At 41.6% G+C, this 20,009-nt stretch overlaps 1 protein-coding gene across 10 annotated transcripts in view; it reads right to left on the bottom strand.

Annotated features, from left to right (window-relative positions):
* FOXP1 (forkhead box P1) overlaps positions 1-20,009 on the bottom strand; it is a 1,001,617-nt gene that overhangs the window by 233,223 nt on the left and 748,385 nt on the right. For all 10 annotated transcript variants that reach the window (XM_089672250.1, XM_089672252.1, XM_089672255.1 and 7 more), the window contains exon 7: positions 4,009-4,101. In XM_089672250.1, coding sequence (XP_089528376.1) covers positions 4,009-4,101 — 93 coding nt within the window. The remainder of the gene's footprint in view (positions 1-4,008; positions 4,102-20,009) is intronic.

Raw genomic sequence — 20,009 nt, 5'->3', positions numbered from 1 at the left:
AAGCATGGCGTGTAACTTCCTGTCTACATGCTTCCTGCATCACCAATGATGCTTAAACTTCCAAGGCAGGTCTCGAATCTGATTGTATGTCAAAGGTAGGAAGAAGTCTGCACTTCAGCAAGTGTTCAGTTGTGCTCCAAGATTAATCAGATTACAGACAAATGGAAGTGGGCTGGAGTAGTGCACTACAGTAGGGTCTAGATGAAAATGAAAGCTGAGAAGATTGGCTCCCATTATACAGCTAAAGGATTCATTTTCACTTTTGAGTGGCGGGTACCATCAGAGGCCTTTCGCACCTATGAACACAGGTTTTAACCTATGTTTGCCTATTCATTTAATGTGGGCCTCTAACAGGTTAAAAAAAAACATACCTGATCCATTTTTGGTGAGTGCCAAAACACCTATGTATTGTGGTGCACTGCCTTGACATGAAATAGGTGCCCAATATTAAATAATGGAACATTTCCCCAAAATGCATTTTCAATACATGTTACATGCATAAGTATCAATCCAGTCTCATTGAGTCAAGTGACCAGTTCTTTTTCCTGCCTCTGTAATGACTTATTCATGTTATAATTTGAAAATATCATAACTTTCTTTGTGAAATTAAAAATACGGTTTATGGTGTACCTATGCCTTTAATTATCTTTAATTTCAAAACTTGAATTTGCTTTCTTTGTTGTGTCCTCCTCAGTGTGTCACAGCTACGGTAAATCAAGAAACATTTGCTCCCATAATTCAGCATTGACTTTGCTTGTTCTGCTCCCACATGAGGCATCGAGGAAGGTGGACAAACACTCCTAATTTGAGCAAGACGTAGGTACCAATGTACAATGAACAGTTGTTTTAAAAATAATATTCAGCATTTTAGTTAGCTATTGTTCCTTAATCCAGGGAATTAAAATATATTACAGGAGTTATAATAGGAGGAAACTATTCTGTAACTGATTTCTATTAGACATCTTTGGCCATGGGCCTGGGATCTGGACAAGCACACCAACATGTAGTTAAATGTCAGACCTGACGATACATCCATCTTTCACTTTCTAAACTACAAAAGGGTCGCTCGTTCCTCCTGCACAATATTGGGCTGTGTGTAGGTGACATCGAATGGGTTTATCTGGTAGACGCAGAGTGTATTTGGCAGCACTCGGCTCCGGCTGAGCCAGCGGGATTTGATGTATATGTAATCTGTCTCCAAACACTCGCGGCTTCCCTCTCTGTGTGATAAATTGTTTCTTCTGCAAATAAACTCCTCTTACAACAGACAGGTCAACCATTTCATTTATCAGTTTGGAGGAGCAGATTGTTGCGTGGTCCTAAAACATTTGCCGTTTATTCTAGGTTAAAGAGGTGGTGGCACCAGAGACACTGAAAGAAGCCCAACACATTATTTACTATCTATCTATCTATCTATCTATCTATCTATCTATCTATCTATCTATCTATCTATCTATCATACATGAATCTCAGTAGGTTAAGGCATTCACAGGACTTTAATCAGGAAATAGATGTAAATAACACGTTTAATGTGCCAACCATTTCCACAGAGCGTGGTCCCTCTTTACCAAGGCCTTGATAAGGATGGTCTGAGCCCCAATGAAACATTGGACACATTAAATGTCTGTTAATTACTTCTATTCTCCTTCTGCAAGTCCTGTGAGTGCTTAACCTAATCAGGATTATCTATTGCAATTTTGAAAATAGTGCACCAGGTGGATTTCAACTAATGCGTTGCAATGGTTATTGTTAACATTTCATTTATCATAAATATTTTGAAGAAACCATCATCTTTGGTGAACCTACTTCATACCACCCTCTGTCTCCTTTGACAATCGTTGTCCCCCTACCACCACCAGGACTAGTCACAATAACACCTGCACACCACTCATGCCCACAATATTATCCCTTTGTATACCCTCCATGGTCACATACAGGGCACAGCTGAGCCTAGAGCCCTACACAGCCTCAAACCTCACCCTATACACAGCTTTACACTAACTTAAATGGAATGTGCATGAGACCAGCATCACAGCCTCATCTATGGACTGTCCTGAAGGACAGAACTCTGGCCTTAATCCTGAATACAGTGAAGTTGACTTTTGTTAATCTCCCAACACACACCAGGTGGCAGCTTTCCTGTTCTACTGATAGCTCAGGTACAATAAGTGAGAAAGTTTCCCTGGTTACATATCTTTAGGACTTGATTTGAAAGAGGGATTTAGGGAGGATACCCCACATCACATACAGAGTGATGACCCACATGGTCATCTCATGTGCTGATGACACCCACAGCCCATTCACGGATCAAATGAATAGTCCTACCACTCTGTGTATCCAGTAAGAACTTGAGTACATCACTCCCCCGACTGATAGTCCCATCCACTCCCGCAAGGCATACCATCTATTACCCCCCATCTGCCATGTTCTGTGGACAACATCATCTTCCCCACCGTAGGATAATTTACACATTTGCCCCCACGCATCCAGAAATGTTATTTCTTCTCCATTTTTACCATGGTACGAACAGAGACTACCCTGGATTGATGACACCTCCAAACCAGACAGATGACTCCAAAATTTACCCTCTCAAAGTCAAGATATTTTTGAACTCCAAAATTATAACAATATACAAGATCCTGTGGCCTAACTGCATTCATGGGAGTTACCCCTTTCTTTCACATAGTACAGTATGAGCAGCACATTGGTTTGGACCAGTGGCCTTCAGTTGCTGTTCCTGCTTAAAGAACATTAATGAATAGGCTCACCAGTCTACGTTCCAAAGTTTGAGCCAGTGAGCCAAATGCATTTTGAGATATTCTACAACAAAGCAACTTGAGTTAACATCCATAAAATATATGTGCAGCAGTCCTCATCCTTGCCTTATACAGCTTACTATACCAGATGAACTCCAGGCAGACACAAAAAAAAACATTACAGAATGCTGATCTTTATTCAGCAATACACCCTAAATATATTTTTAATTCATGCAGTGTAAGTATCTGAACTTAACCTGTTATCAGTTTAATGTAGTATCTGCACTGCACAGCTCAGACTGGGAGAGGGAGAAGCTGCACAAGGATGAAATCAGTTGTGCTGCAGTGCAAGGAGCATGCTGATAGAAGCAGAGAGTAGGGTGATAGAGAGATGATCTTGTAAGTCTTCTTTCAGTGTTCAGTCACAGGCTGGGGGAGGGGCAACTTCTGTAATGCTTTCCATAAATGGATCAAATCTCAGCTGGTTCCGCAGGGACCGGCTGAGATTTGGTCAAACAATGGGCAAGCTGGTTGTCCATCGATCGACTTCAGTACAACCAGCCTCTCAGATTTTTTGCATGTGATTACTGCCGGTGGCTATAGCTGCTGTCAGTCATTATTGTGTTTTGCCTGAAGAGAAGGCTCCCCACCAGCAGAACACAATAGCACTGCAAGGAGGGATTCCCCCAACACAGTCAGTGTTGAGTGATTTTCTTTCCTGCAACCCATGGTGGAAGGAAAACATATTATATCATCTATGGCTTGCCTAAGGGTAACTGGACTGCAGGGCTACTGGACATAGTTCTGTGCTGTGTGGCAGAGCTGTGTATATCTCAAAACTACAATGACAGAGATACAAATGCTTTGGCAGGTAAACCAGCCTACATATATGTATCCCATCTATGTATTTAGTGGTTTACCAGCAGTTCAGCTTTAAGTACTGTGGTGTGGAATGTCCACACTATTCTATGTGCACTTAGGCGGCAAGCAGTGAATACTTTAAGAGCTTGTGTTAGGAGCTTATGCACAATTACTTGACAGGTAGTACATAGCATCAGCCAAGCGGTTTTTGTTATGAAGTATAAGACTTTACATCTAGCCAATTAATGAAGATCACAGTGAACAAAGCTTACTCTATCATTTCTGTTGGACATAACCGTGACCAGAAGCTAGTCTTGGCACCGGCATCACTTGTACACATCTGAACGTCTTTCATTTTCCAAATCAGCTACAAAACCAAGTGGTTTCCTACCTGTAGGGGTGGTTGCTTGTCATTCCTCTTGTGGGTCTTTATTCCACTGACTTGCTGCTGGTGTATTAATAGCTGCCGTGCAACTTGAAGAGCCTGAAATTGGGAGGAAAAAAAGACAACAAAAACAAGTCAGTTTAAAGTGGCACATACCATATGACAAAAGCAGCATTCTATAACCTCAGGATATTTACTAACATATAACAACCAGACCTATTCTTGGACTAAATTACACTACATTAAGCAAAGTTAAATTTTATGTAAACTCTAACAATGAAGTTCTCTTATTTGATCCCTTTTAGTCTGTTAAATATACCACTCAAAATTTTTGTTATATCTGTTAAGTGCATAAAATATCTACTGATCCTGACAGAAATCAATTGAGCTGATAACTGAAGGACAGAGAGAGAGCACAGGAAGTTATCTGTTAGAATTATTCCCAATTCTCTCTGTGGACTACAGAACACCCCCAAGCTATAAAGAAGAGGGCAGGGCAAGCTGTAGTTCTGTCCTATGGTAACTAGGCTGCTCCTCAGATAAGTATGGTAAGTGAGCATGGTTACCCTAGGTAAGGAAGTGTGTTATTGGCAAATAATAAAAACAATGCACCACATCTAAGGACTGGTAAGCTGCAATTAAGTCACACATGCAAAAGATAAGTGCTGCATAACATATTCCAGAAGGAGTATAGATCTCACCGTGCGACTCCTGCGGTTTCCACCCGCTGAACCAATAAGTCAATCATATAGGATCGGCAACAAGGTGAGGATGAACTGTAGAGACTTTATTTGAATGCAGAGTAAAAAACGTTCCAGAAGACAAACAACACTAACGAGTTTAATTCAAAGACCTTACTCATAGTAACTATGAGTAAGGTCTTGTTTGACTGAAACTCGTTAGTGTTTATTGTCTTCTGGAACGTTTTGTACTCTGCATTCAAATAAAGTCTCTACAGTTCATCCTCACCTTGTTGCCGATCCTATATGATTGACTTATTGGTAAGCTGCAAATATTACATCCTTATTCTTGGGTTTAGATATGCTTTAAGTGCTGTTCAGTTAAATTGTTGCATCAAACATTCTAAACAGCTAAAATTACAACACTTTGACGGTTTTACACTTTAATTTTTAAAATTGCAAGTTGTCTCCTAAATCATGTGCAACTCTTACTTTCAACATTTTCCTGCTTTCGCACATGATAAACATTTGAAAAGGTAGAAAAATAGCCATCGATAAAAACAAAAAGGGCTTTGACAGTTTCTTCTTAGAAACAGCGTATAAGAGAAATCCTTTTGGAAGATACTAAAGAAAACCTTGCATAAGAAAAACATGGAAGCTGAGCCACTGGCCTCTACACCTTTTAAATCAATGACCAAAAAGAGTATAAAGATTCAGGGACCTTATCTGAATACTTGTTCCACGTCAGTGCCTTAAAATATTGAAGACAAAGGGACAAAGTTACAGTACTGTTAGGCAGAGATGCGGCTTGGCCATTGTGCTGCCTCCATGGTTCCATTGTGACATGTGTCCTTTAAATATAGGCTAAACCCAACAGGCATTTTTGCCATCCACCATCCTCCTCCAATCTCACCACTTTACAAATTACGGCTTTTCCTACTGAAAAAATAATCTTATCACCAGAATAAGGAATCTTGAGCTGGCCATACATGGCTTGGGTTTTCTCCAATTTCTCTGAACCAGTTGAATTTCAAACTGTGGGTGCCTTGCCAACACCACCCGGACCAACAAATTTCAAATGAGAAATTGAAAGAGCTATTCGAAAAAAAATTGTCCAAACAGCTACTGCAGTCATTCAGCTGCAGTCATTGTTCAGATATTCGGACAGCCACAGGTGCTTTGAATACCATAGGCAGCCAAGGGAGATTTGTCCATCTACGCTGTTTAGCATATCTGGGGAGACCATGGGCTAAACAAGAGAAACCTTTACTTGTGCCACCAGCTTTGGTTTAAAACAAGTGACAGTTGTTTTAAACTGTCCTTCAAGATTTAAAAATGACAGTCACATGGCTGGAAATAAAGATCCTTATCCTTGTGCAAAGCTTTATGAATTGAGCCAAGTGTACTCTCTAAAGTATATTAGTCAAAGGTTAGGATTGATGTGAAAGATACTTTCAAAAGTATGCCTTCAAATACTGACGTCCAACCACTTACATGCCAACATTCAGGTGGTCAAACAACAAGGAAATTGTTGTGTACAGCCAATCCTCAATACAAATTTAGCTTTGGAAATGTACTTTCACAAGGAGCTGTGAATTTTTCCAAGAGCAGCTTGGTAAATAAAATGAGTTAACTTGTGAAGGGGCCTTAAAACAGTTTATTACAAAGCACCAGGCAACACAAGTTTACTGTAAATTCTTTAGATCAAGTGTATTACTGTGCTCATGAAAATAACAAAAGTAACAGAGGGAATACCTATAAGGGCTAACAGTAATTATCTTGTGTCAAGGTCCCTTATTCATTTCTAGAATAGGCTTGGCAAAGTGAATTGTGCCTTTTCAATATAACTACAATGTTTAAGGTTTTACTTTAGTTGTTGTTATTTTCATTTACAAAAGTATTTCTTCATACCATGGTTTACTTGAACATGTTCAAAGTTCAACATATCGGAGTGATATGTTAGAGCAGTGTTTCTCAACCTTTTTTTTCCATCAAGGCACCCTCTAAAATTCTGCACAGTCTCAATGCACCCTTCAAAATTCTGCACCCATTGGATTGAGGCACCCATTAAAAAAAATTAAAAATCTAAACTAATAGTTTTACAGAATGCAGCAACATCTGCACATGTAGGATACCCAACGTTACAGGTGTTTTTTTCTTCCAAAGCAAATACACCTTTGCACATTGGTACTGACTAATATTCCATTGTTTATTCTCCCTCACTTAGCTTATGTGACCCTAGTGATGACAGAGAGGGGCAAGAAACGATGCTGTGCAGGCTCCCCATGTACTTCTTATCAACTGATGACATCATTGATTGTTATGTTGCCGGCTGCTAGAAAGTTGTAATGGTGCACAATGAAAACCTGTGGATTTGTGTAACCATAAGGTAGGCTTGATCCACCTGCTGGCTTGTATACAATTTGTGGGAATTTTTCCAAGGCACCTCTGAAGAAACCTAAAAGGCACCCAAGAGTGCCTGAGCACCCTGGTTGAAAAAGGCTGTGTTAGAGAGTGCAGCCTCTTAATACAATGGAAGACAACAAAAGTGCTAACTTTGAGTTCAAACAGTTATGTTGGCCATATGCTGCTTGAAATTTGAGCTCTGGACGGCCATGTTGGCACCAGCCATCTGGTGAAAAGTAACTGGGTAGAAAATTGTTGGTCAAACAGTGGCTGCATTCAGCTATAATCAGCCCAAAATTTGACCTCTGGATGGCCCTGGAGGCACCACCCGGCTCGACAAATATAGCCAGGTAGAAAATTGTTGGTACCACGTGGCTTGACAAAAAGCAGCTGAAAGTTAATAGAAACCTGTGGGTTAAATGCTGCATTCAGCTGTAATTGGCCAAAATGTGAGCTCTGGATGGCCCTGATGGCACTAACCAGCTTGAAAAAATTAGCTGGGTGGAAAATTTTTGGCTGAACAGTAATTTCATCCCATCAGATGTAGTCACTGTCCAGGTATTCAGCAACCACAGGTGCCACCAACAATGTAGAGGGAAACTACTTATATCTATCATTTAGCCTATGGGGCTGAGCAAGAGAAATTTGAAGATATATGGCTAGATTTACAGTCAACATTTCTAATCTTTGTAGAAAGCCCTTGGTTGGATGTTGGAGACTTGCTATGAAAGTATATCTGTGCTGCAACCATAGTACATGTGAAGTGAAAGTAGAAAAAAAGGCTAAAAACAACAAATGTTTTATACTTTGCCTCTTCACTGCTCCTATACATGGCTACACACAGTCTGTAAGAAATCTCAGTGAAAATATATTTTTTAATCTTCTTTTGAGTGGTGACGTGACTGCACAGCTTCACTGCTTTTGCAGTCTATGGGCAGTCGGATATAAACGGACCACCTGTCCATTTACACCCAACTGCCATTCGATCTGCTAGATGTATGGGGAACAGATCCCTATCTGTCTGTTTTTAGTGGATCGGATTGATGTTGATGGGTGTAAATGAACACATGGTGGGGGGCATTGGTGGAGGACTTTAACAGAGAAAGTAAGGGATCGCTTTGTGCAATACCACTGCACGGAACAGGTAAATATAACATCTTTTTTATTTAATTTACAAAAAAAAAAAATGAGTTTACAAGTACTATAAATTCTCTGTTTGCATAAGCATAGGCACACCGCCTTATCCAACATGTGGCAATAATCCAGGCCTGACCTGTCAACAAGTGGAGGGACTACAGAACAATCCTGAGAGGGCAGAAACTGCATGAAAAAGTTCTCCATAACATTTTGGATAAGCATACAGATTTCCTTTAAAATGTATGCAGGTGTACAAGAAGGAATGATAGAAAATTAAAAAAGGATTAGAGGTAACTAGTCAGGAACATTACAATGTATAATATTTATATATATGTAATGAGAGAGAGTTAGAATTCTTCATTAAACAAGTTTTACACATTGGTTTCCAGTATTCTCTTACCCGAGTTCAATGAATATATTTCACTAGCGTCGCTGGACTCTCTTTCAAGATGACTGCCGCCACCAACAGCAGCTATAAAGTTGTGCAGAAATGGCCTATTATTATTTATTGGGATGTTACCCAGAGTCCATTTGAAGGCATTTTACCAAATGACTCCGCTAATCTTGGCTGGGTCCTAGTGGACTGTGCAGGACATTAGCGCTGCCAAAGTCATCCGATATTGTACAGGCAGATGAGCCAGGGCCTGTACTGCAGTCATTTCACACACATAAAACTAAGGACTTCATCACTGAAGCAGGAAAAATCCTCAGCCAGAGTGGAGGGGTCTGTGTGGGCTAGGAGCTTGCTAAAAAAAAAAAGAAAGTAGCACTCTGGCCTAATTAAAATGTCTGATACTATATTACTATCAGTAACTGTTGAAATGACAAAAAATAACCAATTAAAACTTGTATCTACTTTCCATCAACGCTAGAGTTACATGTGTAATTTTTAACAGCTTAGTAGTGTCACTTATATTGCACTAAGAGTAACAAATGATCACTATGCAGGTGGAACAGAGGGTTACCTGCTTTCTTAGATAAAAAATACTAACATATAGTAGTGATTAAACACACATGATCACACGGTAATCCAGTTTTGAGCAATTGATCATTACTAAGGAAGAGCACGGGTTTGGTTCATGATTGGGTAGCCGTCAACTGCAGCCAGTGTATTCCCCACCCCACAGCTGCACATACACAAAGAGGCAGAGATACTTGAGACATCATTGACCTCACATGGCTATAAGAGGTCAATGATATATGGCCAAGTGGGCATATTAGCTCAATGGTGTCACAAGTGTCCCTGCACCTTTGTGTATGGGGAACACCCAGGCTGCAGAAGATAGGACAGCAGTGGACAGAGTGTCAGCTGCCTTTTGGTTTTAATCAGATCCTAGTTTGGACTAAACATGTGTTCATCTCTAATCATTATGATATGTCACTGGTGTAGTTTACCCGATAGGGAGCCATTTTGTTTCCATCCATTTAGCACTTGGTTGCTACTTTTAGTGACTTAAGCTGATCTCTGGGACTGTTAACCAACTACCTAAATGCCCCTTATACTGATTCATGATCACATTATGCACCGGGTTGCACATCTAGTGTTCTCACTGTAGCGTAGGAGGGTGCCTAGGTGATATGGACACTTCCTATTGGCAGTACAGTGGTGGGAACCTTTTAGGCTTTAGAGGACTGCGGCGGCGGGATGACTGCATGACTATCCATGTAGGTACAGTTCTCAGCTGTGATTTACCCCTCTACTTCCAAAAGAGGCATCTGTGAATAATACATGATGGTGTGCAGGAAAAGGTTTTCATTGGGGTTCTTGGGAAAAATATAAACTGGTGTTTGTATGCGTGTGTACGTGTGGGGGATCATGTTCCTGGACATGGGCTTTAATTGATAGCGATTTAAGTATCATATCTGAGCAACGAAAAATCTCCCATGTAGCTGCAGCATAGGAGAGCAACTACATATGATGTGATGTGGGGTCCTTGGGGAGTGGAATTCAAGGGCCAGCAGGTGTTCAAAGTGGGACCATCTTGTACAAGGTTTAGATTTAGCTGCATGCTGACCACCCTAGGTTCATCCTGCTCGAATACTTGAAGACTAGCCCACACTAGCAGAAGCAGATAAGCACAGGGGTGTTATAGTATTAGGGGTGGAGAGAGGAACCTACTTTGGAGAGGGACTAAAGACTAAGAGCACACTGGAGCAAGCTGGGACGTGTAACAGAAGAGTACCAAAGTGAACAGCGGATAAGAAAAGGCAACAAGATGATGGACTCAGGAACATGAAGGAGGAGATGAAGAAGCACAATACAGGTCAGGAGTCAGAGCAGTCATTAGACAAGCAAATCTAAAAGAGAGTGGAGGTCGGTACATGGAAGTAAACTCAAGGGATAAACAGGCAGAAAACAAGCACATTGGGAAGGAGCTTCAAAGCAACTGAAAGCTTTGCTTGGGTAGCCGATCTTTAAAAATGGTAAGCCTATCATGTCATTAGTCGCAATACCACAGAAGAAACCCAGAAGTGCTGCCAGCTGAGGGAGACAGGAATCCTGGCAGCATGGAAATCATGTGGACAGTACAGCTTACAAAGTCCAGAATAGGTTGAATCTGATCGAATATGAACACCAGAGAGGCAAGAAGAGTGGCCAAGAACAGAAAGAAGTTCTGCACATTAAGCAGCACCATTGTGAGCTCAACTGAGGACACTCACTCCTTAGTGCATGTTCAGCTAAGGCTGCACAGCCTCAGTTTTAGAATGTAGGCAGCCTGCACCATACCAACCAATGGTGCTGTGGTGCCCAGCCACCTGCATCCTAGCAACGAGAGGCAACAAAAATGGCTGCCTTAGGCAGAATTTGCCTTTGGAATGGCCCTGACATCACGTCATCACTGCCTGAAATGGAGACAGCAAAAAGTATGTTCTTTCATTTAAAAAAAAAATTGTTTTTCTATAACCCTGACTAGGTGAAAAATGATCAAAGCTTAATTCTTACTTTTGACTAGATTGTACCTTTAACTTGTATAGAGCAGGGAAAAGAGACTAGATCAAAGAAGCATACATTATATATCTTCCTTAAGCTATGAGTGGCTGAGGTTGCAGCTCACATGGATATGGTGACATCACTGATTGGCCGGGCGAACGGGTACAAATGTCACATACTCCCCGTCCCACGCTCCTGTATATCTGGAAGTACCGCTTTAGGCACTGAATGTAGCAACAGGGAAGTAAAGATAGTTAGGTATATTCCAAGGGTGAAAGGTGTGTGCGCGTCCAGCGGGGAGGGGGGGGATGTTGAATGGGGGTGGATGGGGTAGGAGGTGTTAGAACAAACTTATAGCTTTGCCCTGGATTGGCAAGCATGGTTTTGCTTTAAAGCATGTGGACAAAATGATAAATGTGTACCTGAAATATCAATTTTTTTCCTTTGCAGCTGAAAGTTTTTTGCTTTACATATTCTTTTGTTTGTAAATACTTTGGATATGCGTAAATATTGCACTATGTTTATTCAACCTCTTGCTGACCACGTAATACATATATGCGGTGGCAAAGAAAAGAGGGTTCTAACATCTAGACATCGCACACATGCACCCATGGTGAGTAACACTCTCAGAACAAGGTTCGCCTACCACATTGACCAAGCTGTCAGTCACAGCTTCTGATTGGGAACCAGCAGGATGAGCTCCCAATCATGTGACTGCTGTAAGAACCAATCACAGCAGTCACATGATGTAGAAACCGTGGCACCTCCTGGCCATTAATGCCCACTTAAAGGGGTTAAAAACAAAGAATCTCCGCTCCATAATTCATATAAAAAAACTTCCTAAAATAAGCTAGCTGTAATTACATTTAACTGGATTATTGTGTAATGTTGAGTATCAATGCTCATTCAAGCAGCTTCTCCAGTGGAAAAATAAGAATTTGGTAGCAGGAAGGCTTTTATTGCAGAAGTCTGTGGTAGGATGGGAGACCTGATTTTCCTCTGCAGCAATTAAAGTGGAACTTTAGGAATAAAAAAAAATGTCAGGATAAAATACATACATAATGCATAATAAACAGGCAGGATTTTTAATGTCTATGTCTCTTCTGCATTAAAGTTTCTTATTTGTCTGAAGGCTCCTATACATTAAACTGCGCACAAGCAGCTCAGTGTGCAAGACTGGTAATGTCAAGATGAATGCATGAGAGCAGTGGCATAGCGTGGGTTGTCAGTGCCCCACACCTAAACTGTGCAATTGTGGTTGGAGGAGGTAGTACATATTGCCAGGACAGGTATGCTTTGCGGTGCAGAAAAGATTTTACAGCATATCACATTTGGCACATATGGCCCATTCCAGTTATTGGGATTGAGTTGCAACAGCAAATCAATGGTCTGGCTTGCAGTTGCTGCATGGTATTTCAATGAAAAATACAGCATCCAGGAGGTGGCAGTACCACTTCCTGAATGTCTGACAGCCGCTGGTCTATTGCCTTCAAAAAAGTGATCCACCATGGATTGCTTTTCAAGGGGGGCAGTAGGGAGTTCAGCTTGTGTAAATGAGCCCCATCTGTCTGAAAACCAGCTTAACCCTTTTACTGGTTTCCATTGTATTAGGAGGCTGCACACACTGTTGTTCTATTCTGGAAGAAAGGTCTGGATAAAAGCGCACAGATGTGTCCCAAAGGAAATAAGTGAATGGTATTTGCCAACTGTGATTAGTGGGGAAAAAAACTCACTGCTGCCATGGTAAAAACACATCGGTTTGTAGAAAGTATGAACAGGAGCCAGGTGCTGTGTAGTTTTATGAAAAAAGTAATACACCTTATATGGAGGTGAGCCTTTAATAATTGATATGGTAAAAAATAGATAACCAGCCTGTGGCTTTAAGAAGCCAGGTTCCAAGATGGACGGCCTGTCCGCTCAGAGGGAAGCAGTGGAGGGTAGAATGCCTGTCAGTGCAGGGACCACGTGTATCTGACGTCCCAGCGTCCCGGATGACGTCACCACGATGTGGAGAGACGGAGGGGGGGGAACTCTCGCTGGAGCCGCAGCTTTTAGAAGGAAGAGGCCAGTTGTCGGGACAACATGTTTCGCGCGCATGCGCTTTATCAAGTCTTACTTTTTACCATATTAATTATTAAAGGTACACCTCCATATAAGGTGTATTACTTTTATCATAAAACTACACAGCGCCTGGCTCCTGTTCATGTTGTTCTATACTACCTCCCCTCTCAGCACACGCTAAACACCCCCCATCTCCGATACGGGTCACAAGGATAGTTCTTTCAGATATCTCATTCATGCGGTCCATCATTTTTACCTCTGCATATCAGCAGTAGAACAGAGTCCGAATTAGACTAAACTGTAGGACTGTTCCGTACATATTAGCTCAGTACTTTAGGACATTTTCTCCTTCCAGAGGGTAGCGCCCTACAATCAACACCATAAAAGTAAAATGTCAGGTTAATGTTTTTCCCTGGTTTACAGATTCAGAATTGCTGTTGTGTAAACACTGCTTGTTCACTAGGGACACTGTTATGGCTACTAATCAAATTGGTTTTAGAGTGTAATTCCACCTTTGTTGAGAAAAAACAATCCCCTCTGGGTGATCTATGACAAAATTCAAGAATTTAAAAAAACTTTCTAGCAGATTGTCCTTTGCAGACTGATTCTGAATGGGAGGGACTAATTATCATCACCTGGTGCATTCTCAGTGTTCTAATAAGAAAAGCTGCATCCCTTTAAAAGTATTGGGGCTACGTTCACACTGCTTCATAGCTAAAACACGGCAAAAAAAACGCATATGCGTTTTTGTAGCGGTTTACCACCGCTTTGGTGCGGTTTTTGAGTCACATGTCCTGTAAAAAATGCACCAAAGCTGCGGTAAAATGCTGCAAAAATGCATATGCGTTATTTGCAGCATTTTGTTTCTATGAATCAGTGTGAACGTAATTGCGGATGTGTTTTTGGTACGTTTTCCACTGATTTCAATGAATAGGTGCATATTTGGTGTTTTTTTTTTTTTTACCGCACCAAAATTGCAGCAAACAGGATTTTAAAAAGCGCACCGGACCTGCAATGGATCACTGTGAAGAGTGCCATAGGAATCCATGATCACGTGTTTTTCATCCGCTTTTTTAACACAAAAGTGGAAGAAAAACACATCAGTGTGAACGCAGCCTTAACCTTTGGGGAGTATATCGCCAAAACTGAAATTCCTATGTCAAGGGGTACCTAATATTTGGCTTTTATATTAGTGCAGGGAAAGTTCTTGGAAAATCAGTCAGCCAATCACACAAGCAGGACATTTCTGGTTACAAGTCATACACCAAAGGTATACAGGTGCAGTCTACTGGACACGCTACAGGCGCTCATATCTCACCGTATCACTACCAGTGCCCTCAACCTGGAGCTGTAAGAGAGGCCTCCCTCTTCACATCAACCTCTACCAGCAGGTACATGACAGAGGTGTAACCCAACTGAAAATAAATATACTACAAACCATAAAGTTAAATCCAGTATATGGTCTTTAACAAAAATCCTTTTCTATGTTTTTAAATAGGCAGCATTTATTAACCACCTGGTGAACCTGCCATAAGAGACATTGTTCAGATATTTCCTGTTATAGGTTGACAATACTCTATCCCTGTCTCCCACTTGTGCCCTTGCATTGTCACGTGTTTCCAGTTGAGCCTTTACTTGGATATGCTGATACGCAGGCTTGGCCAACTGGTATCAGGAAGTTGATTCAAACCAAAGACATGCAACTGCCACAGGGGCACATGCATGCATACAGAAGGTGGCTACAAAGAGGCGGCAGAAGAACAGCAGCACTGAGATAAAAAAAAAAAACGATGGAAAAAAAAAAGGAAGAAACCAAGTACAAGTCACAACATTTGTTTATGACAACCAGTGCTTTAGCAAGCCAAATGACGTCCAGTTAGGAATAGGATCAACTTTAACAAACGTCTTTAAATATTTCCTACAAAGTATTTTCTTCTATTGTATCATCATTTGGACCCTCCATCTTTTGAAACTCTGTGTAGTACCCTCCTAGATAGCTAGGGGGAGCTAGATCATAGATTGTTAGTCAGAGGCTGAGTAGCAGCCTGTGATAATAGTCAGAAGGAGGTTAAATTCAGGTCAGAGCTGAGAGGCTCTGTAGACTAGCTCTCTGGGACTTCCCCCCACTCTAGAGTTTGGAGAAAATTCTAGAAGCAGTGGGAGGGGGTGAGGAGTGGCTGGTCTGCACTCTTGAGGGATAATGACCAATCCCCAACAGGAGGCTTGGCATGGAGTCAGAGCAGCCCTTAAAAGTGAGAGAGCCTGCTCAGGAGCAAGAATGTTTGGGTGGAAGATGAAGAGGTTAGAGAGCAGGAGCGTGGGAGGGAGCCCAGATGGAAGAGGTTCACTTACAGGCAGGAAGCTTGGAAGGAGGACCGCTCAGGACTTCATTGGCCACCCGAGCAAGGACTACCTAATGTAGCAGGGAAGGGGTGGCCCAGCAGAAGGCCTTAGAGTAGCCACCAACCCATCTGCTCATAGGAGAAGTGCTGATCTGCACCCCCTAGGCCAGTAAGAGGAAGAAGGAAGCACTCTGGTGGGAAACTGGATTAGCTACTACCCAGGAGTCTCTTCTCTTAAAGTGACAGGCACTGGATCCCCTGCCCAGGAATTCATTCAGAACAGCTGGATAAGGAGTATCTAAGGTCTAGGGTGGTACAACAGGAGATGCTGGCTAGCTCTCCGGAAGATAATTGTTTGCTGTTAACAGACTTGCATATAGTTTCAAGAAGTTTGTCATCTATTGCCATACCCTTGGGCATCCCATACACCCCTTACCCCATTCAAGTTTATATCCCTTTAATAAAATCCAAAAAAGGCCAAGCTCAAGGACTGGATACTGTCTTCTGGATGCAAGTCTGAATGGGAAAACGTGTGTTTCCTGGCTGTGCAGGACAATAAGGGGACCCAAAACTCAGCTACTCTTACGGGGGTAGTGCTACACCTGGTTTGGACACAGATGACGGGACTTTCTTTTTGCCAGTGATTAAGAATTCCTGATGCAATGAAATCTCACTTCCAGAATAAAGAAATTAAAAAGAAAAAACAGCAGGTAATGAGATTCACAAGTTCCTACCCACAATTTTGTGGGTTTTGGGGGTGAATTTGGATTCTATAGTGAATGTCAGAGCAAATAAAAAGTCATTCAGCGCACCTCTTAAATACATGCACATATTCCCATGTTTTATCCTTTAAAAAAGATAAACATATCCATTGATCTGCCGGAAATCCAGTGTGCTTCTTACTTCCTGTTTGGGCTGACAACACAGTGCCTCTGCTGCACTGAAATTCCCATCAGCAATCCCAGATCTACCACAGAACTCTGCCTATCCTCACCCCTTGTTCTCTCCCTCCATATGCATACAATGATTTGCCAGCAAAAAATACTCCTACCTTGACCCCCAAGAGCCCATCCATACACTGTGTGTAGAAAGGGCTCTTGGGAGATATAGTTCTGGGAGGCATGCCTACCTCAAGAGGAAGTGGTCTAGGGAAACTTGCTGGACCCTGCTCCCAGAAAAAAAGTCACATGCCTAGTGAGGAAGAACAAAAGGTGTTTCTCATCACTGGAACAAGAAAAGATAATAAAATACTTGGACATCCTCTAGAAGGGAAGAGGGAGGTTTGGGGGTAGATTTGGGTAATGCCTGGATATACATTTTGAGTATATTTTAAAAAATGTGCTGTGCATATGCCTCAGCATTACACAGCCATCAAGAACAATAATAATGTGTCTAATATGTGCATTCCTATAATCAGCAGCTGTCCAAAATCGCTGTCCACAATGTGGTATTTTCCTGAATTACCACAATCAGTAAAATTCAGCATTATGACCACTAGAAGGAGCCGACAATCATAGGAAATACATATACTAGACACATTACGGGGATTGTCCACAGCAAATTTTCCATAAAAAGACCCATTTCATTCTGATGGCCACAATTGTAAATCACTTTTTCCAGACATGCTCCACCCTGCATAATGTACACAATACACATAAAAAACCTTTTCAAACTAAAACAGATCGCTCTTTGCTGTAGATTTTTTTCACTGCTGGATTTGAGGACCTGTTACATCTCTTGCTTGCTTGAAACCCAACAAACTACCTCTCTAGCCCCTAAGAGACAATATTATCTTGTTAACATCATGCTGATCTTCAGTGATGTTATCGCATGCCCAAAGTTACACAAAAAGCCAAACCTCCAGTTCCTCTTTGCTACATAAACCACTTCCAGGCCGGGAGGCAGGGGGTACCTCCTATTCTCCTCATTGCACACTGTATAATTAACCCCTTCCCCGCCCACATAACCAAGGACGAGGCAGGACCCCTACCCCCATCACATGACATCATTCCATCTCTAAAGGCTTTCCTGCACGATCGGTTAAACGCAGGAAATTATACGGCAATTATTCCGAGTCAGAAATAGCTACAATGTGTAATATTGTAAATCGAGCTAATTGAGACGGGTAGATCCAGTAATCCGTGTAATTCTACTGTAAGTCTGCAGCTTAAGTTTTTGTTCCATGTTGTCTGGAGGTCATGTTTAAAAGCAGCAGATTAGAAAAGCAGACACATGACATCCACCTTGCAAGACAAAAGAATTCTTTTATTAGTTTCTCCAGCCTGCCAGTTGCCTTGTACTGTATATAGTTTAAGCTTTAGTGAATGTGTAATGACTAATGTGTCTGCGCAGCTGCAACGGAGCCAGCCTGGTTTACCTCCAACCATAGGCAAGTCATAGACCTGGTAGGTGAGCAGAAGGCTGATGTCACATGGGCGATTTAGATGCAGTGTCAGGATCGCTAAGAGACTGCTGCCAGTCTCAAGGATAGCCATTCTCCAGACTTTTTTGCCCCAAAGGAACCTTTGAAATAAATTTCAAGTTTTGAATAACCTCTACTAAAACAAATCATTGGTCAAAGGGAAAAATGCTGCCTGCATTGGGAAGAATGCCACCCTTAAAGCAGTCCCCAATGAAGAAAAAAAGCATTCAAGTGATACTGAAACTTAGATGTGAGCTCATACAAGTCTTGAGAGGACAAAAACATTCAGGGAGGTCACTAGCTCTGGTTAGGCTGCTCACAGCAGGAGGATGTCCTCCTGTGGGCACTCAACAGATTATCAGAAAACAATGCACCTTTTAACCACTTGCAGATCCTCCACAGTACATATACTGCAGTGGGGTGGCAGCTACAGGCACAGCATCATATTGGCACATCGCCATCTGTTTCCGGGTTTTGGGTCCACGAGTGCCCCCGCCCGCCTACTCCCACTGCGATTGTACACAGTGGGAGTCTGCCAGTAGATCCCGGCCAATGATTCATGGTCGGGACCTGCTGATCAGTTGTGTGTAATCACAGCCCCAAGCCCTATGATGACAATCAACACAGGGTTCTGTACAGAGGGAACAATCTCTCTGTTTCTCATCCCTGCAAAGCAGGGATGAAAAACAAAGAGATCTATTATTAAAATCAGCAAAAATTAAAAACAATACACATGGTTAGGCACACCATTAACCCCTTGATTGATTGCCCTAAATGTTAACCCTTTCCCAGCCAGTGTCATTACTACAGTGACAGTGTATAGTATTATCGCTGATCACTGTATTAATATCACTGGAGATGTCAGTGGAATTTAATTCCCCTCAGTGTCAATTAGTGTCAGATTGCCTACTGCACTATAGCAATCCCATACTTTGTAGACACTATAACTTTCATGCAAACCAATCAATATACACTTATTTTTTTTACCAAAGACATGTAGCAGAATACATTTTGGCCAAAATTTATGAAGAAATTAGATTTTTTGTAATTTTTATTGGAGATGTTTTATAGCAGAAAGTGAAAAATATTGGGGTTTTTTTTCAACATTTTAAGTATTTTTTCATTAAAATATCGCAAAAAATAAAAAAACAAGTTGTGATGAAATGCTGAAAGCTCAATTTGTGTGAAAAATACCCAATAATTTTCGTATGGGTACAGCATTGCATGATCGTGCCATTACCAGTTAAAGTAACGCAGTGCTAAATAGGAAAAAAATGGCCTGGTCATGAAGGGGGTAAAACCTTCCAGAGCTCAAGTGGTTAAAAAAGTCACTGGTGTCATGCTGTTGGTTTTGCTAAGTAATGGGCCCTAGAACTATGCATGGACTATCAGATTTGGAGGTCAATCAAGCACAACTCAAGAGACCCCTAGCAACCTCTGAAGGAACTCTGATTAGGAATGGCTGCCTTTGGGAATTACTCCCTAGCTGGCCTCAAATAATGTTGAATAGCCTTCACTAGTGACAGGAAAGCTCTCTGGTCCTGCTAGCAAGGAACTATCCAGGTACCATCGGATGGAGGGTCAATCAGCTACAACTCAAGGAACCCCTAGCAACCTCTGAAGGAACCCTGCTTGAGAATGGCTCCTCTAAGGAGTTACGCCAGCGAGATGTCCCATTGCTAGTGAGGGAGATTCAGCAACATTTGGGTCCAGCAAGGGAATAATTTCACAGAAGTAAGTGGAAGGCTCTCCCAGGTGATGATGTACTGCCAGCAGCAGAGTTGCCTATTGACATCAGCCTAACATCAAACATGTGTGGAGCAATTATGATCTACTTGCTAAAATTGTTATTTACGATAGTGCAAATTTGTGTGTTCACAGTGAAAGCACTACTACTTCTTCTACGCATGAGATTTCCCATCATGCTGGATAATATTTCAAGCAACTCTTTCTAGAATAAACTGCAACATATGCCAGTATCATGCTGTATATGGACAGCAAAGTTGTCAAGAGTTGGCAAATCAGAC

This window comes from Staurois parvus, unplaced genomic scaffold, assembly GCF_062004578.1.
Source record: "Staurois parvus isolate SC_StPar_1 unplaced genomic scaffold, SC_StPar_1.0 ptg000124l, whole genome shotgun sequence".
Taxonomy (NCBI): Eukaryota; Metazoa; Chordata; class Amphibia; order Anura; family Ranidae; genus Staurois; species Staurois parvus.
The sequence above is the reverse complement of the archived record's forward strand: the minus strand, read 5'-3'. Positions and strand labels throughout refer to the sequence as shown.